This window comes from Gadus macrocephalus, chromosome 4 (genome assembly GCF_031168955.1).
Source record: "Gadus macrocephalus chromosome 4, ASM3116895v1".
NCBI classification, from domain to species: domain Eukaryota; kingdom Metazoa; phylum Chordata; class Actinopteri; order Gadiformes; family Gadidae; genus Gadus; species Gadus macrocephalus.
In genome coordinates this window covers 34,545,700-34,569,492 of record NC_082385.1, presented here as the reverse complement: position 1 = coordinate 34,569,492, position 23,793 = coordinate 34,545,700, and the positions used below count along the sequence as shown (strand labels likewise).

At 50.5% G+C, this 23,793-nt stretch overlaps 1 protein-coding gene across 1 annotated transcript in view; it reads right to left on the bottom strand.

The window, feature by feature from the left end:
* Positions 1 to 1,923: 1,923 nt before the first annotated feature.
* The window catches only part of stat1a (signal transducer and activator of transcription 1a), a 22,467-nt gene continuing 597 nt past the window's right edge, over positions 1,924 to 23,793 (bottom strand). Inside the window, exons 2-24 of the mRNA XM_060050948.1 lie at positions 23,242 to 23,369; positions 20,633 to 20,777; positions 20,146 to 20,241; positions 19,858 to 19,944; positions 17,929 to 18,007; positions 17,172 to 17,263; positions 15,961 to 16,112; positions 15,427 to 15,588; positions 14,578 to 14,670; positions 13,231 to 13,290; positions 13,117 to 13,137; positions 12,911 to 13,001; positions 12,022 to 12,063; positions 11,359 to 11,448; positions 10,524 to 10,622; positions 9,026 to 9,161; positions 8,743 to 8,798; positions 6,768 to 6,859; positions 5,720 to 5,859; positions 5,326 to 5,514; positions 3,780 to 3,855; positions 2,892 to 2,991; positions 1,924 to 2,336 (exon numbers count right to left, since the gene is read on the bottom strand). Of these exons, the coding sequence (XP_059906931.1) occupies positions 2,325 to 2,336; positions 2,892 to 2,991; positions 3,780 to 3,855; positions 5,326 to 5,514; positions 5,720 to 5,859; positions 6,768 to 6,859; positions 8,743 to 8,798; positions 9,026 to 9,161; positions 10,524 to 10,622; positions 11,359 to 11,448; positions 12,022 to 12,063; positions 12,911 to 13,001; positions 13,117 to 13,137; positions 13,231 to 13,290; positions 14,578 to 14,670; positions 15,427 to 15,588; positions 15,961 to 16,112; positions 17,172 to 17,263; positions 17,929 to 18,007; positions 19,858 to 19,944; positions 20,146 to 20,241; positions 20,633 to 20,777; positions 23,242 to 23,369 (2,238 nt within the window). The 3' untranslated portion in view covers positions 1,924 to 2,324. The remainder of the gene's footprint in view (positions 2,337 to 2,891; positions 2,992 to 3,779; positions 3,856 to 5,325; positions 5,515 to 5,719; positions 5,860 to 6,767; positions 6,860 to 8,742; positions 8,799 to 9,025; positions 9,162 to 10,523; positions 10,623 to 11,358; positions 11,449 to 12,021; positions 12,064 to 12,910; positions 13,002 to 13,116; positions 13,138 to 13,230; positions 13,291 to 14,577; positions 14,671 to 15,426; positions 15,589 to 15,960; positions 16,113 to 17,171; positions 17,264 to 17,928; positions 18,008 to 19,857; positions 19,945 to 20,145; positions 20,242 to 20,632; positions 20,778 to 23,241; positions 23,370 to 23,793) is intronic.

Below are 23,793 nucleotides of genomic sequence, written 5' to 3'. Positions count from 1 at the left end.
AGCCCTTAACCCCCCCCCCTCTGTTCGCCCTTAACCCCCCCCTCTGTTAGCCCTTAACCCCCCCTCTGTTAGCCCTTAACCCCCCCTCTGGGAACAACCTGGATGGCCTGCTGTAGCCCTTAACCCCCCCTCTGTTAGCCCTTAACCCCCCCTCTGGGAACAACCTGGACGGCCTGCTGTAGCCCTTAACCCCCCCTCTGTTAGCCCTTAACCCCCCCTCTGGGAACAACCTGGACGGCCTGCTGTAGCCCTTAACCCCCCCTCTGTTAGCCCTTAACCCCCCCCCCCTCTGTTCGCCCTTAACCCCCCCCTCTGTTAGCCCTTAACCCCCCCCCTCTGTTAGCCCTTAACCCCCCCTCTGTTAGCCCTTAACCCCCCCTCTGGGAACAACCTGGATGGCCTGCTGTAGCCCTTAACCCCCCCTCTGTTAGCCCTTAACCCCCCCCTCTGTTAGCCCTTAACCCCCCCCCTCTGTTAGCCCTTAACCCCCCCTCTGGGAACAACCTGGATGGCCTGCTGTAGCCCTTAACCCCCCCTCTGTTAGCCCTTAACTCCCCCCTCTGTTAGCCCTAAACCCCCCCTCTGTTAGCCCTTAACCCCCCCCTCTGGGAACAACCTGGACGGCCTGCTGTAGCCCTTAACCCCCCCTCTGTTAGCCCTTAACCCCCCCTCTGGGAACAACCTGGATGGCCTGCTGTAGCCCTTAACCCCCCCTCTGTTAGCCCTTAACCCCCCTCTGGGAACAACCTGGATGGCCTGCTGTAGCCCTTAACCCCCCCTCTGTTAGCCCTTAACCCTCCCTCTGTTAGCCCTTAACTCCCCCCTCTGTTAGCCCTAAACCCCCCCTCTGTTAGCCCTTAACCCCCCCTCTGGGAACAACCTGGACGGCCTGCTGTAGCCCTTAACCCCTCCTCTGTTAGCCCTTAACCCCCCCCCCTGTTAGCCCTTAACCTCCCCTCTGGGAACAACCTGGATGGCCTGCTGTAGCCCTTAACCCCCCCCTCTGTTAGCCCTTAACCCCCCCCCCCTCTGTTAGCCTTTAACCTCACCCTGTTAGCCCTTAACCCCACCCTCAACTCCTTCATTTCCCATTAACCTTGGCCTGAATTCAACTCTTATCCCTCAACCCCTGAAGGGACCATCCACTTTCTCTGAATAATACTCCCCCCTCTTTTCCCCGCCCCCTTTGTATTGGCCCCGCCCCTTCATTAAACAATCAACTGTCTGTGTTTCTGGTCGTGTTACAAGGTCTTGCGTAGAAATATGACGATGCCTTCTAAAGGAGCACTGCTTTGATGCCTCCACAAATATATACTGATGTTAGAACTGTTGATATTATGACTGGTTTATACTAGACTGGTTTACACTAGTCTAGACTGGTTTACACTGGTTGAGACTAGTCTAGACTGGGTGACACTTGTTGAGGCTGGTTTATCAGCAGTTTTCAATCTGTCAGTCTGTTGTGTTGAGTTGTCAACTGCTCCAACTTAAAGTGTGTGTATATTTGTGTGTGCAGTGTAAGGTTTCAGTGTGATCGGACAGCAGGGTTACGCAGACGAGGTCCGAACAGGTGAAAGACGTCACATCTTTGTGATGGATGTTATTTATTTGTAAAAGCGACAGTGATCCTTTCTCATGACGCCGTCCGTAGCGGCGGTGACGTGTGTATTTATAAAGCCTGTGTACATAAACCTGAAGTCTGCCAATGCTTTCATAGTGAAACTCAACTCTGGAACGTAGAGAGAAAGAAGTTTTACTGACCAACGATGAGAGCTGCTGGAGGCAGTCAGGGTGATGAGACATATGGGAAGATAAGGCCTACTTAAGGTATCTAATCCAAGGTAAGGCCTCATTAAGGAACCTTATCCAAGGTAAGGCCTACTTAAGGTAACTAATCATAGGCCAGTGACACTGAAACATGAATCTCGGCACCTGACAACATTTTATTTGTGTTTTTTATGTTTCCAGTGATCTGGGGCACATCAATTAAAGCCAGAGGTTCTGAAGGGGAGATGGGGAACAGCCTTTACCCAAACTACAACGTTACATACTACCCAAACTCTACAACCCAAAATAACGTTAGACGGATTCAAACGTACAACCTGCAGCACACTTAGAGAAACTCATATGCTCGAAAACAAGTCAAGGCATTCGGACACCACTTAAGTACTCTCTTAGGTAAAAGTACTCTCGTGAGTAAAAGTACTCTCAAAAGTTAGAATACTCTGATATAAGTAAGAATATCCTGAAACAAAAAAACAATACACAAAAAGCATGGCTGCCAATGCCATGTGTTTATGCCGCTCATGATGTGAGGCCGTCGGTCAGTCGGTCATCTGTAGGAAGAAACAGAACGTTAGCATTCATCATTAGCCTTGTCATTCATCATTAGCGTTAGCATCGATCATTAGCGTTAGCATTCCTCATTAGCTTTATCATTCATCATTAGCATTAGCCTAAATCGTATAATTAGTGTTAAATAGCGTCATCACTCGCACTCACAAGCATTAGTATTGATATTAACAATAGTATTAATCATTAGCGTTAGCATTAATCATTAGCGTTAGCATTGATAATCAGCGTTAGCATCGATCGTATCGTTAGTGTTAACTACAGCGCCGTCAATCGCACTCACAAGCATTATTATGTCGTTAACGTTAGCATCAAACGCTGCATTTACCGAAATCACATTTTTCACTAAAATGTATAGAGTTCTTAAACAGGAGATCTCCCAAATACCCTTCCTGTTAGTATTGACATTAGCCATTAGGTGTGTGTGTGTGTGTGTGTGTGTGTGTGTGTGTGTGTGTGTGTGTGTGTGTGTGTGTGTGTGTGTGTGTGTGTGTGTGTGTGTGTGTGTGTGTGTGTGTGTGTGTGTGTGTGCGCCTCACTAGGTCATCGATGTTACTGGGCACACTGACGAACTGCTCCAGGTGTCTGAAGTCGTCAGGTGACATGGGCATCATGTTGTCCTGGAGACGGGATGGGGGGCTGCAAGGTCAGAGGAAAGAGGTCAGAGGTCACCATTAGAGTCAGAGGTCACCACTAGAGTCAGGTCAGAGGTCACCACTAGAGTCAGAGGTCACCACTAGAGTCAGGTCAGAGGTCACCACTAGAATCAGAGGTCACCACTAGAGTCAGAGTTTACCACTAGAGTCAGAGGTCACCACTAGAGTCAGGTCAGAGGTCACCACTAAAGTCAAGTCAGAGGTCACCACTAGAGTCAGGTCAGAGGTCACCACTAGAATCAGGTCAGAGGTCTCCACTAGAATCAGGTCAGAGGTCACCACTAGAGTCAGAGGTCACCACTAGAGTCAGGTCCGAGGTCACCACTAGAGTCAGGTCAGAGGTCACCACTAGAATCAGGTCAGAGGTCACCACTAGAGTCAGAGGTCACCACTAGAGTCAGAGGTCACCACTAGAGTCAGGTCAGAGGTCACCACTAGAATCAGGTCAGAGGTCACCACTAGAGTCAGAGGTCACCACTAGAGTCAGAGGTCACCACTAGAGTCAGGTCAGAGGTCACCACTAGAATCAGGTCAGAGGTCACCACTAGAGTCAGAGGTCACCACTAGAGTCAGAGGTCACCACTAGAGTCAGGTCAGAGGTCACCACTAGAATCAGGTCAGAGGTCACCACTAGAGTCAGAGGTTACCAGTAGAGTCAGGTCAGAGGTCACCACTAGAATCAGGTTAGAGGTCACCACTAGAGTCAGAGGTCACCACTAGAATCAGGTCAGAGGTTGCCGCAAGGGGTGTGTGTGTTGTGTGTTAACGTACACCTCAGACACCGAGATCAGTTCTGTCTTCATGTATCCACTCTTCACTGCATTCCCCTCCTCCATGGGCTCTGGAGCTGGACAGACAGACAGACAGGCAGGCAGACAGGCAGGCAGGCAGACAGACAGACAGGCAGGCAGACAGAGAGGCAGACAGAGAGGCAGACAGGCAGGCAGACAGACAGACAGGCAGACAGAGAGGCAGACAGACAGACAGACAGACAGACAGGCAGGCAGAGAGGCAGACAGACAGGCAGGCAGAGAGGCAGACAGACAGACAGACAGACAGGCAGACAGACAGACAGACAGACAGACAGACAGACAGACAGAGAGGCAGACAGACAGGCAGACAGGCAGACAGACAGACAGACAGACAGACAGACAGACAGACAGACAGACAGAGTGATTTAACCATACATAACTAACTCTCTGGTATGAAGGTTGGCTCCTTCTGGCCCCACTGAGACTCTCTGGGGTAGGTAGGTAGTGACTCTGGGGTAGGTAGGTAGTGACTCTGGGGTAGGTAGGTAGTGACTCTGGGGTAGGTAGGTAGTGACTCTGGGGTAGGTAGGTAGTGACTCTGGGGTAGGTAGGTAGTGACTCTGGGGTAGGTAGGTAGTGACTCTGGGGTAGGTAGTGACTCTGGGGTAGGTAGGTCGTGACTGGGGTAGGTAGGTAGTGACTCTGGGGTAGGTAGGTAGTGACTCTGGGGTAGGTAGGCAGTGACTCTGGGGTAGGTAGGTAGTGACTCTGGGGTAGGTAGTGACTCTGGGGTAGGTAGTGACTCTGGGGTAGGTAGTGACTCTGGGGTAGGTAGGTAGTGACTCTGGGGTAGGTAGGTAGTGACTCTGGGGTAGGTAGGCAGTGACTCTGGGGTAGGTAGGTAGTGACTCTGGGGTAGGTAGTGACTCTGGGGTAGGTAGTGACTCTGGGGTAGGTAGGTAGTGACTCTGGGGTAGGTAGGTAGTGACTCTGGGGTAGGTAGGTAGTGACTCTGGGGTAGGTAGGTAGTGACTCTGGGGTAGGTAGGTAGTGACTCTGGGGTAGGTAGTGACTCTGGGGTAGGTAGTGACTCTGGGGTAGGTAGGTAGTGACTCTGGGGTAGGTAGGCAGTGACTCTGGGGTAGGTAGGTAGTGACTCTGGGGTAGGTAGGTAGTGACTCTGGGGTAGGTAGGTAGTGACTCTGGGGTAGGTAGGCAGTGACTCTGGGGTAGGTAGGTAGTGACTCTGGGGTAGGTAGGCAGTGACTCTGGGGTAGGTAGGTAGTGACTCTGGGGTAGGTAGGTAGTGACTCTGGGGTAGGTAGTGACTCTGGGGTAGGTAGTGACTCTGGGGTAGGTAGGCAGTGACTCTGGGGTAGGTAGGTAGTGACTCTGGGGTAGGTAGTGACTGGGGTAGGTAGTGACTCTGGGGTAGGTAGGTAGTGACTCTGGGGTAGGTAGTGACTCTGGGGTAGGTAGGCAGTGACTCTGGGGTAGGTAGGTAGTGACTCTGGGGTAGGTAGTGACTGGGGTAGGTAGGCAGTGCCTCGGGGGCAGGTGCTCACCGTCGCTGGGGGGGGGGTAGTACTTGCTGAAGGCCTGGTCCTTGGGGATGTCGGGGTACAGGAAGCGGAGCGGGTTCTCCGGGATGTTCTCGGCCGCCATCACCTTGTAGGTGCGGATGATGTCGGCCAGAGAGACGGCTGTCAGCTCCCGCTTGGTGTAGGGCTCCACGGAGTGGTACACCGGCTTATCTACACACACACACACACACACACACACACACACACACACACACACACACACACACACACACACACACACACACACACACACACACACACACACACACACACCATTAACAGACCGCTTCACACCACATCTCCCCCCACTGTGTGTGTGTGTGTGTGTGTGTGTGTGTGTGTGTGTGTGTGTGTGTGTGTGTGTGTGTGTGTGTACCGTGCATGTCGTGCTCTATCCAGGTGAAGGTGATCGCTCCCTCCCGGCTGCTCTCGCTGAACCTCAGCAGGAAGGTTCCCGGGGAACAGTCGCTTAGCAACACCTTCTCCCGCTCTTTGCTGAGGAAGCCCATGATGCACCTGGGGTTGTTAGAAACACCAATTAATTAATCCATCGTCCTTGTCCCCAGAAGACCAGGGTCCCCCGGACCCGGACTACAGACCGGTCTACAGTCTGGGTCTGGACTACAGACCGTTCTACAGTCTGGGTCTGGACTACAGACCGGTCTACAGTCTGGGTCTGGACTACAGACCGGTGTACAGTCTGGGTCTGGACTACAGACCGGTCTACAGTCTGGGTCTGGACTACAGACCGTTCTACAGTCTGGGTCTGGACTACAGACCGGTCTACAGTCTGGGTCTGGACTACAGACCGGTGTACAGTCTGGGTCTGGACTACAGACCGGTCTACAGTCTGGGTCTGGACTACAGACCGGTGTACAGTCTGGGTCTGGACTACAGACCGGTCTACAGTCTGGGTCTGGACTACAGACCGGTGTACAGTCTGGGTCTGGACTACAGACCGGTCTACAATCTGGGTCTGGACTACAGACCGGTCTACAGTCTGGGTCTGGACTACAGACCGGTCTACAGTCTGGGTCTGGACTACAGACCGGTCTACAGTCTGGGTCTGGACTACAGACCGGGTTCTCCTGGGCTCTGTTATCTTGGTTCTCTAGGGCTCTCTGTTTTCCAGGGTTTTGTGTTTTCCAGGGTTTTGTGTTCTCTAGGGTTCTTTGGGGTTCTCTAGGGTTCTTTGGGGTTCTCTAGGGTTCTCTAGAGTTCTCCAGGGTTCTCCAGGGTTCTGGCTTATCTATGTTTATGGGTTCTCCAGGCTTCTGGGTTCTCCAGGGTTCTGGCTTATCTAGGTTTATGGGTTCTCCAGGCTTCTGGGTTATCCAGGGTTCTCTAGGGTTCTCCAGGGTTGTTTTGGGTTCTCTAGGGTTCTGGGTTCTCCAGGGTTCTCCAGGGTTCCGGTGCTGACTGACCCGTCGTTCCAGAGAGCTAGCAGGTGTCGTTTGATGAGGTCCAGGATCCCCTCCATCCACAGCCAGAACGGGAAGCTCTTCTCTGTCGCGCCCTGGAACACCACCGCATCATCACTACACCATCACTACACCACCGCACCATCACTACACCATCACTACACCACCGCACCATTACTACACCATCATTACACCACAGCACCATCACTACACCACCGCACCATCACTACACCATCATTACACCACAGCACCATCACTACACCACCGCACCATCACTACACCATCACTACACCATCACTACACCACCGCATCATCACTACACCATCACTACACCACCGCACCATCACTACACCATCACTACACCACCGCATCATCACTACACCATCACTACACCACCGCACCATCACTACACCATCACTACACCATCACTACACCATCACTACACCACCGCATCATCACTACACCATCACTACACCACCGCATCATCACTACACCATCACTACACCACAGCACCATCACTACACCATCACTACACCACCGCATCATCACTACACCATCACTACACCACCGCACCATCACTACACCATCACTACACCACCGCATCATCACTACACCATCACTACACCATCACTACACCATCACTACACCACCGCACCATCACTACACCATCACTACACCATCACTACACCACCACATCATCACTACACCATCACTACACCACCGCATCATCACTACACCATCACTACACCACCGCATCATCACTACACCATCACTACACCACCGCACCATCACTACACCACCGCACCATCACTACACCACCGCACCATCACTACACCATCACTACACCACCGCACCATCACTACACCATCACTACACCACCGCACCATCACTACACCATCATTACACCATCACTACACCACCGCATCATCACTACACCATCACTACACCACCGCACCATCACTACACCACCGCACCATCACTACACCATCACTACACCACCGCACCATCACTACACCATCACTACACCATCACTACACCACCGCATCATCACTACACCATCACTACACCACCGCACCATCACTACACCATCACTACACCACCGCACCATCACTACACCATCACTACACCACCGCACCATCACTACACCATCACTACACCACCGCATCATCACTACACCATCACTACACCATCACTACACCATCACTACACCACCGCACCATCACTACACCATCACTACACCACCGCATCATCACTACACCATCACTACACCACCGCATCATCACTACACCACCGCACCATCACTACACCATCACTACACCATCACTACACCACCGCATCATCACTACACCATCACTACACCATCACTACACCACCGCACCATCACTACACCATCACTACACCACCGCACCATCACTACACCACCGCATCATCACTACACCATCACTACACCACCGCACCATCACTACACCATCACTACACCACCGCACCATCACTACACCATCACTACACCACCGCACCATCACTACACCATCATTACACCACAGTACCATCACTACACCACCGCATCATCACTACACCATCACTACACCATCACTACACCACAGCACCATCACTACACCACCGCACCATCACTACACCACCACACCATCACTACACCAAAGTACCATCACTACACCATCACTACACCAAAGTACCATCACTACACCATCACTACACCAAAGTACCATCACTACACCATCACTACACCATCACTACACCAAAGTACCATCACTACACCATCACTACACCACCGCACCATCACTACACCATCACTACACCACAGCACCATCACTACACCACCAGCCAGCTCGTCAGGTCAGGAGCAGGTGGTGTTAAGTGTTGCTCAGGGACACATCAGACCGGAGGAGCCGGGGATCGAACCATCAACCTTGGGGTCACCAGTCCACCTGCTGTAGCTCCTGAAGCAGAGGGGACCCACCTTACAGAAGCGGGCCCAGGGGATCAGACCTTCTGGTTTCCTCATGGCCTTGTGTCCTGGACATACACACCAGATCACATTAAAATCATAGTTGTGTGTGTAGCGTGTTTAGCATGTGTTGAGTGTGTGTAGCGTGTTTAGCACATGATTAGCATGTGTTGAGTGTGTGTAGCGTGTTTAGCACATGATTAGCATGTGTTGAGAGTGTGTAGCGTGTTTAGCACATGTTAAGCGTGTGGTGAGAGTGTGTAGCGTGTTTAGCACATGTCCGTGTAGAGCTAACCCAGTAGCTTGTCAGCTAGCATGTTGAGCTGCTCCTGGTTCAGCCCCCTCTTGGTGACGGAGGAGAACTGCCAGCTCAGTACCTCCGCTAGCTGGGCCCAGGTGGCCGAGGGCGGGGACAGGAAGAAACGCAGGTTCTGCAGGAAGTAGAACCACAGCGTTGGTACTTCTGGTTAGTGTAGTTCTGCTTAGTACTTCTGGTTAGTGTAGTTCTGCTTAGTACTTCTGGTTAGTGTAGTTCTGCTTAGTACTTCTGGTTAGTGTAGTTCTGCTTAGTACTTCTGGTTAGTGTAGTTCTGCTTAGTACTTCTGGTTAGTGTAGTTCTGCTTAGTACTTCTGGTTAGTGTAGGGGTGCTTAGTACTTCTGGTTAGTGTAGTGGTGCTTAGTACTTCTGGTTAGTGTAGTGGTGCTTAGTACTTCTGGTTAGTGTAGTGGTGCTTAGTACTTCTGGTTAGTGTAGTGGTGCTTAGTACTTCTGGTTAGTGTAGTGGTGCTTAGTACTTCTGGTTAGTGTAGTGGTGCTTAGTACTTCTGGTTAGTGTAGTGGTGCTTAGTACTTCTGGTTAGTGTAGTGGTGCTTAGTACTTCTGGTTAGTGTAGGGGTGCTTAGTACTTCTGGTTAGTGTAGTTCTGCTTAGTACTTCTGGTTAGTGTAGTGGTGCTTAGTACTTCTGGTTAGTGTAGTGGTGCTTAGTACTTCTGGTTAGTGTAGTGGTGCTTAGTACTTCTGGTTAGTGTAGTTCTGCTTAGTACTTCTGGTTAGTGTAGTTCTGCTTAGTACTTCTGGTTAGTGTAGTGGTGCTTAGTACTTCTGGTTAGTGTAGTTCTGCTTAGTACTTCTGGTTAGTGTAGTTCTGCTTAGTACTTCTGGTTAGTGTAGTTCTGCTTAGTACTTCTGGTTAGTGTAGTTCTGCTTAGTACTTCTGGTTAGTGTAGTGGTGCTTAGTACTTCTGGTTAGTGTAGTGGTGCTTAGTACTTCTGGTTAGTGTAGTGGTGCTTAGTACTTCTGGTTAGTGTAGTGGTGCTTAGTACTTCTGGTTAGTGTAGTGGTGCTTAGTACTTCTGGTTAGTGTAGTGGTGCTTAGTACTTCTGGTTAGTGTAGTGGTGCTTAGTACTTCTGGTTAGTGCAGTGGTGCTTAGTACTTCTGGTTAGTGTAGTGGTGCTTAGTACTTCTGGTTAGTGTAGTGGTGCTTAGTACATCTGGTTACTCTCTATGCTCAGTGTTCAGAGCGGTTCAGAGCGGTTCCACCAGGGTTCAGAGCGGTTCCGCTCAGTGTTCAGAGCGGTTCCTCCAGGGTTCAGAGCGGTTCCTCCAGGGTTCAGAGCGGTTCCTCCAGGGTTCAGAGCGGTTCCTCCAGGGTTCAGAGCGGTTCCTCCAGGGTTCAGAGCGGTTCCGCTCAGGGTTCAGAGCGGTTCCTCCAGGGTTCAGAGCGGTTCCACTCAGGGTTCAGAGCGGTTCCTCCAGGGTTCAGAGCGGTTCCTCAGGGTTCCTACCTTGGGTTCTGTGGTGAGCATGTTGTACCACAGGATGGAGGCCCAGCCACTGGGCAGCTGGCTGACGTTGGAGATGACCACCACGGGCAGGGACAGCGTCTGGAACACACAGCTTAGGCCTCAGAACTATGGTGCTGGGACCGGGACCGGGTCCTGGACTAGTCTCTGGGACCGGGTCCTGGACTAGTCTAGTCTCTGGGACCGGGTCCTGGACTAGTCTGTAGCCTCTTGTACCAGGTCCTAGACTAGTCTAGTCTCTGGGACCGGGTCCTGGACTAGTCTAGTCTCTGGGACCGGGTCCTGGCCTAGTCTCTGGTACCGGGTCCTGGAATAGTCTAGTCTCTGGGACTGGGTCCTGGACTAGTCTGTAGCCTCTGGTACCGGGTCCTGGACTAGGCTCTGGTACCGGGTCCTGGACTAGGCTCTGGTACCGGGTCCTGGACTAGGCTCTGGTACCGGGTCCTGGACTAGTCTAGTCTCTGGTACCGGGTCCTGGACTAGTCTAGTCTCTGGTACTGGGTCCTGGACTAGTCTAGTCTCTGGTACCGGGTCCTGGACTAGTCTAGTCTCTGGTACTGGGTCCTGGACTAGTCTAGTCTCTGGTACTGGGTCCTGGACTAGTCTAGTCTCTGGTACGGGGTCCTGGACTAGTCTAGTCTCTGGTACGGGGTCCTGGACTAGTCTAGTCTCTGGTACCGGGTCCTGGACTAGTCTAGTCTCTGGTACCGGGTCCTGGACTAGTCTGTAGCCTCTGGTACCGGGTCCTGGACTAGTCTAGTCTCTGGTACTGGGTCCTGGACTAGTCTCTGGTACGGGGGCAGCAGTGATGTCTCACCTCCAGTTTGATCTTGAGTCCAGACTGGCTCGGCTGGAGCTCCGACTCAAAGCTGATGGAGTGGAGCTCCTCGGTGACGATCAGGGGACCCTGCACACACACGCACACACACACACACACACACACACACACACACACACACACACACACACACACACACACACACACACACACACACACACACACACACACACACACACACTCTGTCAACATGGGTGAGTGTGTTCCATGTTGTTCAGTGGACCAGTGTTACCCCAGTGGACCAGTGTTACCCCAGTGTTACCCCAGTGGACCAGTGTTACCCCAGTGTTACCCCAGTGGACCAGTGTTACCCCAGTGGACCAGTGTTACCCCAGTGTTACCCCAGTGGACCAGTGTTACCCCAGTGGACCAGTGTTACCCCAGTGGACCAGTGTTACCCCAGTGTTACCCCAGTGGACCAGTGTTACCCCAGTGGACCAGTGTTACCCCAGTGGACCAGTGTTACCCCAGTGTTACCCCAGTGGACCAGTGTTACCCCAGTGGACCAGTGTTACCCCAGTGGACCAGTGTTACCCCAGAGGACCAGTGTTACCCCAGTGTTACCCCAGTGTTGCCCCAGTGGACCAGTGTTACCCCAGAGGACAGTGTTACCCTAGTGTTGCCCCAGTAGACCAGTGTTACCTCATTGGTCCGGTTCCCAGCCACCTTCTGCTCCTTCAGTTGCTGTGGATCAGAGAAGCAGGTTCCAGGTAAACAACAAGACACATGAGGCTGATATGGCAATAACGTTAGCTTAGCATGTAGCATGTGTATCTGATCCTGCAATAACATTAGCGTAGCATGAAGGTGGTGGAGCTGATCTTGAGGCTAACATTAGATAAGCACATTGAATTTGTAGCTGGTTTAGATGATCCATGGCTAATATTAGCATCTAGCAAGCCTAGCAAGTAGCTGATGTTGGGCTAACATCAGATTATCCTCTAACTGGTAAAGAAGATATTGGGCTTAGATTAGTTTAGCTTTAGCTAGCGTAGCAAATCTGCTATAATTACCTACGTGTAGTGCTGTAGCGGGATGTAGCCGCTTTATAAGCTTAGCACGGAGCTTCATAAGCTTAGTATGTAGCGGCGTGTAGCCAGAATTCGGCGAACATTAGCTTAGCATGTAGCGGGATGTAGCCTGTCTTTGGCTGACAGAAGCTTAGCATGTAACGAGGTGTAGCCGGCCTTGGGCTATCATTAGCTTAGCATGTACCTTCAAGTCACAACTCAAAACTCAACGTTCAAACTCGCACACAACGTCTAACTGATCACTGTTTTGATTGTTTTTTTGATTTGTTTTGTCTTGTTTTTGTTTTATTTATTTCTTATTTCTTATGTTTATTTTTATTTTTTATTTTTTTTTCCACAATGTCTTGTTTTTAAAAAAAATTATGATGACTATATACTCTGTAAGGTGACCTTGGGTGTCTTGAAAGGCGCCTCTAAATTAAATGTATTTTTATTATTATGTAGCGGGTTGTAGCCAGTATTCGGCCAACATTAGCTTAGCATGCAGCGGCGTGTCTCACCAGGTGTCTGAACTCGGCGGCTAGACTGCCGTTGGACTCCTCCATGTTCATCACCTTAATGTTGGTCCCCAGGATGTTGAACTTCCTGAATCTGCTCAACCAACCAACCAATCAACACAAGAGTGTGTGTGTGTGTGTGTGTGTGTGTGTGTGTGTGTGTGTGTGTGTGTGTGTGTGTGTGTGTGTGTGTGTGTTAGGTCACATACCCTTTCTTCTCCGTCACGTCTCTGCAGGAGCAGAAGAAGGCGTAGCATTAGCAGTTAGCTCCTAAAACAACATGGCGGCAGCAGGTTTCATCAACTGCTGAATTAGGAACTTACTTGTCGAAGAAAGCCTTGACCTTTAGTTGGTAGTTGAACTCCTGCAGTTTGACCAGAAACCTGAAGAAGCAATTATACCAGTTAGGACTGGTTCTGTTAGGACTGGTTCTGTCAGGACTGGTTCTGTGAGGACTGGTTCTGTGAGGACTGGTTCTGTTAGGACTGGTTCTGTTAGGACTGGTTCTGCAGGACTGGTTCTGTCAGGACTGGTTCTGTTAGGACTGGTTCTGTTAGGACTGGTTCTAACCTGTCAGGACTGGTTCTGCTAGGACTGGTTCTGTTAGGACTGGTTCTGTAGGACTGGTTCTGTGAGGACTGGTTCTGTTAGGACTGGTTCTGTTAGGACTGGTTCTGTCAGGACTGGTTCTCTTAGGACTGGTTCTGTGAGGACTGGTTCTGTGAGGACTGGTTCTGTGAGGACTAGTTCTGTTAGGACTGGTTCTGTTAGGACTGGTTCTAACCTGTTAGGACTGGTTCTGTTAGGACTGGTTCTGTTAGGACTGGTTCTAACCTGTCAGGACTGGTTCTGCTAGGACTGGTTCTGTAGGACTGGTTCTGTGAGGACTGGTTCTGTTAGGACTGGTTCTGTTGGGACTGGTTCTGTCAGGACTGGTTCTCTTAGGACTGGTTCTGTGAGGACTGGTTCTGTGAGGACTGGTTCTGTGAGGACTAGTTCTGTTAGGACTGGTTCTGTTAGGACTGGTTCTAACCTGTTAGGACTGGTTCTGTGAGGACTGTTTCTGTTAGGACTGGTTCTGTTGGGACTGGTTCTGTAGGACTGGTTCTGTGAGGACTGGTTCTGTTAGGACTGGTTCTGTTGGGACTGGTTCTGTCAGGACTGGTTCTCTTAGGACTGGTTCTGTGAGGACTGGTTATGTGAGGACTGGTTCTGTTAGGACTGGTTCTGTTAGGACTGGTTCTGTGAGGACTGGTTCTGTTAGGACTGGTTCTAACCTGTTAGGACTGGTTCTGTGAGGACTGTTTCTGTTAGGACTGGTTCTGTTGGGACTGGTTCTGTAGGACTGGTTCTGTGAGGACTGGTTCTGTTAGGACTGGTTCTGTTGGGACTGGTTCTGTCAGGACTGGTTCTCTTAGGACTGGTTCTGTGAGGACTGGTTCTGTGAGGACTGGTTCTGTTAGGACTGGTTCTGTTAGGACTGGTTCTGTGAGGACTGGTTCTGTTAGGACTGGTTCTGTTAGGACTGGTTCTAACCTGTTAGGGCTGGTTCTGTTAGGACTGGTTCTGTTAGGACTGGTTCTAACCTGTCAGGACTGGTCTCACACACATTATAATGTGTGTGAGAGTCAGTCAGTCAGTCAGTCAGTCAGTCAGTCAGTCAGTGGTACCGTAGTTTGACGGTGAACTGGACTCCAGTCTTCAGCACCAGGGCTCTCTGGGGGTGGGTCGGCATACAGGGCTGACGCTCCACCACCATGGAGCTAACACACACACACACACACACACACACACACACACACACACACAGGAGGAGGTCTTACTGGGGGAGGAGGGGGGGTCTTACTGGGGGGAAGGTCTTGCTGGGGGAGGGGGGGGAGGTCTTACTGGGTGGGGAGGGGGGGGTCTTACTGGGGGAGGAGGGGGGGGTCTTACTGGGGGAGGAGGGGGGGTCTTACTGGGGGGGGGGTCTTACTGGCTGAGGAGGCTCCTGAAGAGCTCCAGGGTGCGGGTCTCCAGGCTGGAGGTCTTACTGGTTGAGGGGGGGTCTTACTGGGGGGGAGGTCTTACTGGTTGAGGAGGGGCAGGTCTTACTGGGGGGGGGGTCTTACTGGCTGAGGAGGCTCCTGAAGAGCTCCAGGGCGCGGGTCTCCAGGCTGGAGGTCTTACTGGTTGTGGAGGGGGGGTCTTACTGGGGGGGAGGTCTTACTGGTTGAGGAGGGGCAGGTCTTACTGGGGGAGGGTGGGTCTTACTGGCTGAGGAGGCTCCTGAAGAGCTCCAGGGCGCGGGTCTCCAGGCTGGAGGTCTTCTCCTGGCTGATGGGGTTAGGGTTAGGGTTAGAGGAGGGGGGTCTTACTGGGGGAGGGGGGGTCTTACTGGCTGAGGAGGCTCCTGAAGAGCTCCAGGGCGCGGATCTCCAGGCTGGAGGTCTTACTGGTTGTGGAGGGGGGGTCTTACTGGGGGGGAGGTCTTACTGGTTGAGGAGGGGCAGGTCTTACTGGGGGAGGGGGGGTCTTACTGGCTGAGGAGGCTCCTGAAGAGCTCCAGGGCGCGGGTCTCCAGGCTGGAGGTCTTCTCCTGGCTGATGGGGTCCTGCTCGTAGGTCAGCTTCTGCTCCAACTCCTGCAGCTTCTTCAGCTGCTGCCGCACCTGCTGCAGGGTCTCCCCGACCGCCGTGAACCTGGGGGGGAGGAGACGGTCTGGAGGGGGCTAGGTGGTGGAGGAGGTGGAGGAGGGGGGGTGTTTGGGTGGAGGAGGGGGTGCATCAGGGTGGAGGAGGGGGTGTGTCTCTGTGGTGGATCAGGGTGGAGGAGGTGGTGGAGGAGGCGGTGCATCAGGGTGGAGGAGGGGGTGGAGGAGGTGGTGGAGGAGGGGGTGCATCAGGGTGGAGGAGGGGGTGCATCAGGGTGGAGGAGGGGGTGGAGGAGGCGGTGCATCAGGGTGGAGGAGGGGGTGGAGGAGGTGGTGGAGGAGTTGGTGCATCAGGGTGGAGGAGGCGGTGCATCAGGGTGGAGGAGGCGGTGCATCAGGGTGGAGGAGGGGGGGCTCTCACCAGTTCTGCAGCTGGTCCAGGCAGGCGTTGGGGGGGCCCCCGATGCAGGCCGTCTGCTGCCTCTGCTTCCACTCGGGGAGCTCCTCAGAGATGAGCTCCGTCTGCAGCGCCTCCGTCAGCCTCAGGACCTCCGCCAGCTGGTCCACCACCGTCTGGAGCGCACAGACCCGCTGAAGCACGCACACCGCCCACTGTGCACCACCTCAGAGTACTACCAACTGTACTACTCAGAGTACTAACCACTGTACACCACCTCAGAGTACTACCAACTGTACTACTCAGAGTACTAACCACTGTACACCACCTCAGAGTACTACCCACTGTACTACTCAGAGTACTACCCACTGTACACCTCAGAGTACTACCCACTGTACTACTCAGAGTACTACCCACTGTACACCTCAGAGTACTACCCACTGTACTACTCAGAGAGTACTGCCCACTGTACACCTCAGAGTACTACCCACTGTACTACTCAGAGTACTACCCACTGTGCACCACCTCAGAGTACTACCCACTGTACTACTCAGAGAGTACTGCCCACTGTGCACCTCCTCATGGAGTACTACCCACTGTACACCTCAGAGTACTACCCACTGTACTACTCAGAGTACTGCCCACTGTGCACCACCTCAGAGTACTACCCACTGTACTACTCAGAGTACTACCCACTGTGCACCACCTCAGAGTACTACCAACTGTACTACTCAGAGTACTGCCCACTGTGCACCACCTCAGAGTACTACCCACTGTACACCTCAGAGTACTACCCACTGTACTACTCAGAGTACTGCCCACTGTGCACCACCTCAGAGTACTACCCACTGTACTACTCAGAGTACTGCCCACTGTGCACCACCTCAGAGTACTACCAACTGTACTACTCAGAGAGTACTGCCCACTGTGCACCTCCTCATGGAGTACTACCCACTGTACACCTCAGAGTACTACCCACTGTACACCTCAGAGTACTACCCACTGTACTACTCAGAGTACTACCCACTGTGCACCACCTCAGAGTACTACCCACTGTACTCCTCAGAGTACTACCCACTGTACTCCTCCTCAGAGTACTACCCACTGTACTACTCAGAGTACTACCCACTGTGCACCACCTCAGAGTACTACCCACTGTACTCCTCAGAGTACTACCCACTGTACACCACCTCAGAATACTACCCACGGGGAACTCCCATGATGCAGCAGCTCACCTGTCGCTTGTTCTTGAGGTCGAAGCACATGTTCCCCATGGTCATCCGCTCCTTCTCCAGCTCCTTGGGGGTCAAACCGTTCACATCGTTCTCTGGGCAGAAGAACTTTATTAGTCAGGACGTTCTCTGGGCAGAAGAACTTTATTAGCCAGGACGTTCTCGACGCAGAAGAACTTTATTAGCCAGGACGTTCTCAACGCAGGAGAACTTTATTAGTCAGGACGTTCTCAACGCAGAAGAACTTTATTAGTCAGGACGTTCTCGACGCAGGAGAACTTTATTAGTCAGGACGTTCTCGACGCAGAAGAACTTTATTAGTCAGGACGTTCTCGACGCAGAAGAACTTTATTAGTCAGGACGTTCTCGACGCAGAAGAACTTTATTAGTCAGGACGTTCTCGAGGCAGAAGAACTTTATTAGTCAGGATGTTCTCGACGCAGAAGAACTTTATTAGTTAGGACGTTCTCTGGGCAGAAGAACTTTATCAGTCAGGTAAGTGTAGTAGTAGTAGGATTAGTGGTATTAGTACTAGTAGCAGTAGTAGTACCAGTAGTAGTATTAGTGGTAGTAGTAATACAGTAGTAGTACTAGTACCAGTAGTAGTGGAAGTAGTAGTAGTAGTGGTAGTCGTAGTACTCTCACCTCTGTTCTTGTTGTGGTTGGTGTAGTAATGCTACTACCAGTAGTACTAGCAGTAGTAGTAGTATTACTAGTAGTAGTGGTAGTCGTAGTACCAGCACCAGTACTAGCCTCTCACCTCGGTTCTTCAGTGTGTTCAGTTTGAAGTCGTATTCATCTTGCAGGTCCTCCAGCATCTTAATGTTTTGATCCGTAATCTAGGAACCAGAGATGGTGAGTAGCAATAATCTACCATCTAGCTCACACAGACTGGATTACCCTCACCTAGATCACAGACTGGATTACCCTCACCTAGATCATAGACTGGATTACCCTCACCTAGATCACAGACTGGATTACCCTCATCTAGATCACAGACTGGATTACCCTCACCTAGATCACAGACTGGATTACCCTCATCTAGATCACAGACTGGATTACCCTCATCTAGATCACAGACTGGATTACCCTCATCTAGATCACAGACTGGATTACCCTCATCTAGATCACAGACTGGATTACCCTCATCTAGATCACAGACTGGATTACCCTCATCTAGATCACAGACTGGATTACCCTCATCTAGATCACAGACTGGATTACCCTCATCTAGATCACAGACTGGATTACCCTCATCTAGATCACAGACTGGATTACCCTCATCTAGATCACAGACTGGATTACCCTCACCTAGATCACAGACTGGATTACCCTCACCTAGATCACAGACTGGATTACCCTCACCTAGATCACAGACTGGATTACCCTCATCTAGATCACAGACTGGATTACCCTCATCTAGATCACAGACTGGATTACCCTCATCTAGCTCACACAGACTGGATTACCCTCACCTAGATCATAGACTGGATTACCCTCACCTAGATCATAGACTGGATTACCCTCATCTAGATCACAGACTGGATTACCCTCACCTAGATCACAGACTGGATTACCCTCACCTAGATCACAGACTGGATTACCCTCATCTAGATCACAGACTGGATTACCCTCATCTAGATCACAGACTGGATTACCCTCATCTAGATCACAGACTGGATTACCCTCATCTAGATCACAGACTGGATTACCCTCATCTAGATCACAGACTGGATTACCCTCATCTAGATCACAGACTGGATTACCCTCATCTAGATCACAGACTGGATTACCCTCATCTAGATCACAGACTGGATTACCCTCATCTAGATCACAGACTGGATTACCCTCACCTAGATCACAGACTGGATTACCCTCATCTAGATCACAGACTGGATTACCCTCATCTAGATCACAGACTGGATTACTCTCACCTAGATCACAGACTGGATTACCCTCACCTAGATCACAGACTGGATTACCCTCATCTAGATCACAGACTGGATTACCCTCATCTAGATCACAGACTGGATTACCCTCACCTAGATCACAGACTGGATTACCCTTATCTAGATCTAGATAAACCTAGCCCGCTAAACCTGGTCTCCTAAACCTAGCCTCCTAATGTGGCTTCCTAACATGGCCATCTAAAGGTGGCCCCCTTAAAGTGGCCTCCTAAAGGTGGCCTCCTACCTGGATGAGGTTCCTAAAGGTGGCCTCCTACCTGGATGAGGTTCCTAAAGGTGGCCTCCTACCTGGAAGAGGTTCCTAAAGGTGGCCTCCTACCTGGATGAGGTTCCTAAAGGTGGCCTCCTACCTGGATGAGGTTCCTAAAGGTGGCCGCCTACCTGGATGAGGTTCCTAAAGGTGGCCTCCTACCTGGATGAGGTTCCTAAAGGTGGCCTCCTACCTGGATGAGGTTCCTAATGGTGGCCTCCTACCTGGATGAGGTTCCTAAAGGTGGCCTCCTACCTGGATGAGGTTCCTAAAGGTGGCCTCCTACCTGGATGAGGTTCCTAAAGATGGCCTCCTACCTGGATGAGGTTCCTAAAGGTGGCCTCCTACCTGGATGAGGTTCCTAAAGGTGGCCTCCTACCTGGATGAGGTTCCTAAAGGTGGCCTCCTACCTGGATGAGGTTCCTAAAGGTGGCCTCCTACCTGGATGAGGTTCCTAAAGGTGGCCTCCTACCTGGATGAGGTTCTTCATGGCAGCGACCTTCTTGTCCAGTTTGAGTTTCTCCACCACCATGGCGGAGGCCACGCCTTCTCCCTCAGACTGGAACACACACCGCAAGTTATGTGTGTGTGTGTGTGTGTGTGTGTGTGTGTGTCTGTGTCTGTGTGTGTGTGTCTGTGCCTGTGTGTGTGTGTGTGTGTGTGTGTGTCTGTGTCTGTGTCTGTGTGTCTGTGCCTGTGTGTCTGTGTCTGTGTCTGTGTGTGTGTCTGTGTGTAAGTGTGTGTGTGTGTGTGTGTGTACCTCTGAGCTCTGGCCCCGCTCTAGGATCTGCCGTTCCTCCCGGAGGTTCCTGGCGATGATCCCGGCCATGAGGATCGGCTCCTGCTGAAACCGGTCCTGGAACCCAAAACATTGTGGGCGTGGTCTAGACTCTAGACCACGCCCACAAAACCACTTCTCCCACACTAGAGAGGTAGTGTTGTGGGTGTGGTCTTGAGGTAGTGGGTGTGGTCTAGAGTATAGACCACGCCCACAACACAACTACTCCCACACTAGAGAGGTAGTGTGGTGGGCTTGGTCTAGAGGTAGAGGGCGTGGTCTAGAATGTACCAGAGAGAGCGTTTAGGGGGTGTGGTCTAGAGGTAGTGGGCGTGGTCTAAAGGTAGTGGGTGTGGTTTAGAGTACTAGAGAGGCAGTGTAGTGGGTGTGGTCTAGAGGTAGTGGGCGTGGTCTAAAGGGTGGGTTGTGGGCGTGGTCTAGAGGGTGCGTTGTGGGCGTGGTCTCAGACCTGCAGGTTCCTCTTGATCTTGCGGATGTTGTGCTGGAGCAGGAAGTTGTTGTCGAGCGTGAAGCGGCTCTGCTGGTCGTCCAGCTGCGACAGCAGCTCATGGAACCGGACGGTGGCCAGCGACTCCTGACACGAGACCGTATCCCTGGAAACCACAGCGCATTAAGGAGCAGCTCGGGGTTAGACAGTAGGCAGGTCGTTAAGGAGCAGGTAGGGGTTGGACAGTACAGAGACAGGTCATTAAGGAGCAGGTAGGGGTTAGACAGTACAGAGACAGGTCATTAAGGAGCAGGTAGGGGTTAGACAGTACAGAGACAGGTCATTAAGGAGCAGGTAGGGGTTAGACAGTACAGAGACAGGTCATTAAGGAGCAGGTAGGGGTTAGACAGTACAGAGACAGGTCATTAAGGAGCAGGTCGGGGTTAGACAGTAGGCAGGTCGTTAAGGAGCAGCTCGGGGTTAGACAGTACAGAGAGGTCATTAAGGAGCAGGTAGGGGTCAGACAGTACAGAGACAGGTCATTAAGGAGCAGGTAGGGGTTAGACAGTAGAGAGACGGGTCATTAAGGAGCAGGTAGGGGTTAGACAGTACAGAGACGGGTCATTAAGGAGCAGGTAGGGGTTAGACAGTACAGAGACAGGTCATTAAGGAGCAGGTAGGGGTTAGACAGTACAGAGACAGGTGATTAAGGAGCAGGTAGGGGTTAGACAGTACAGAAACAGGTCATTAAGGAGCAGGTAGGGGTTAGAAGGTACAGAGAGAGGTCGTTAAGGAGCAGGTAGGGGTTAGACAGTACAGAGACAGGTCATTAAGGAGCAGGTAGGGGTTAGACAGTAGAGAGACGGGTCATTAAGGAGCAGGTAGGGGTTAGACAGTACAGAGACGGGTCATTAAGGAGCAGGTAGGGGTTAGACAGTACAGAGACAGGTCATTAAGGAGCAGGTAGGGGTTAGATAGTACAGAGACAGGTCATTAAGGAGCAAGTCGGGGTTAGACATAGGGCTGCAACTAACGATTATTTTAATAATCGATTAATCTGTAGATAATTTTTTCGATTAATCGATGAATCGGATAGAAAAAAAATAAAAAAAATCTGAATTGCCGCATCTTTATTAAAAAACTGAACATTACTTCAAATTCACAGTGCAGACTGAAGTGTAAAAACACCAGGTTATTGCTCCAATGTCCCGGAACTATAAAAATATATTAAATAATAAAAAGATTAAAAAAACATAACTGGGATAGCACAAAAAAAACATACAATGTATGATATACTTTTATATGTATATAAGGGATGTCCATGGTTAACCGGTCAAACCTATTGATACCATTTTCGAGACTCCTTGAAAATGAACTTATAATATTGCTTTAATTGCTGATAAGATGATGATAGTTCAAGTTAGGACATCGAACATCATAATTCTATCTTTACTATCTGTTTTATATTACTGGGAAAACAAGTTTTCACCAAAATCTCAATTATTATTATTTTTTTTCTGCTGCATTTGAACGCATCAATGATATTACTGAGCCGACCTGAACACATCACATTTGACACTGTTTGTGACCATTGGTTCTTTTTTTTTTAAGCTAACTAGCTCTATATCCTGGCGATTTTAACGTAAATTTAAAAACTGCATTACTATTTTTAACTGACGGGACTTTCTACACCGTCCGGTTGTGTGATTACTACTGCTGCTTTGAATGACTGTTGATGCACGCGGTGCCGACTCCGAGCCCGTCTGCACGTCTGCAGCAGCAGCAGCTGACAGAGGACAGAGTTTTCGGTTGAACTAGACGGATACTGAGTTGAAGGAGTTTTTTTTAACCCAAAGACAGTGAAGGTACAACACTTTTATGTAGGCCTACAGTCCAGTTTTAAGATATGACCAACATACAAGCTGTGGTCGCTCACACTAAAGCTCGCTGTGGGCGTGCATGAACCGTGAACCAACCTGGCGGCGGCTGGCTGTAAACAGTGCTGCGCCTACGAGTAACTTTATTCATCACGCGACAAAACGAATCGACGACCAAATTCGTTGCCAACGCATTTAGTAATCGATTTTAATCGATTTTATCGATTCGTTGTTGCAGCCCTAGTTAGACAGTAGGCAGGAGGTGGTGAGGCGAACACAGCCGAGTGAACTAAACCTATGCAGGCCACTTTGACCGGCACTGTTTTTTCTAGCGAGAACGCTAGTAAGTGCTACCAAAGTATTCAAATTACTATTATTTATATGACATTAATATTTCCAAATACGTAAACCTAATCCACAAAACTAGTTGAGGGTTTTGGCCTACCTGCAAGCATCCTCCAACTCCAATCTTTTGTTATTTATTTATTAATTTTGCTTTACTTTAATAGTATTCTTTCTGTTCAAATCTGATGTGTTCCAAATTATTGGTTATTAAATGGTACATTAAGTTAATTGTTATATAAGTGTTGTTTAAATAAAATGCTTTTTAAATGTAAAAAAATCGTGGGATGTATCGAACCGTGGGCCAAAACTTGTGATACAAACCGAATGGTGAGTTGGTGTATCGTTACAGCCCCGCTCGACACTAATCAGGATGACTCCGCACATTAGCGACGGGGCCAACGCTCTCACCAGTCGATGCTCTCGATCCACTTGCTGAGGTACTGGCGTATGTCCATGGGGAAGGAGTCGTCGTACAGCTGGTCCACCTGCTCCAGGTATTTGCAGTCCAGCTGCTGCAGCTGGCCCCACTGCGCCATCTGCTGGCCGCCAACAGCACCACACAAAACACCACAGCTTTCAGTCACTGACGAACCCCAACGCTCTGCGTCGTTCACTAACACTTACAAACACTTAGACACTTTAGTCACTTAATAACTCCAACACTCTGCGTCGTTCACTAACACTTACAAACACTTAGACACTTTAGTCACTTAATAACTCCAACACTCTGCGTCGTTCACTAACACTTACAAACACTTTGCTTTCCCCCAATACCAACAGCTCACTTCAATACTCATTAACAAACCCACACACTCTAATATTAAACTGCTCACTATTACACCTCAATATTAACTAATACTAAACTACTCACTATCCACCTCAATATTCACTAATACTAAACTACTCACTATCCACCTCAATATTCACTAATACTAAACTACTCACTATAACACCTCAATA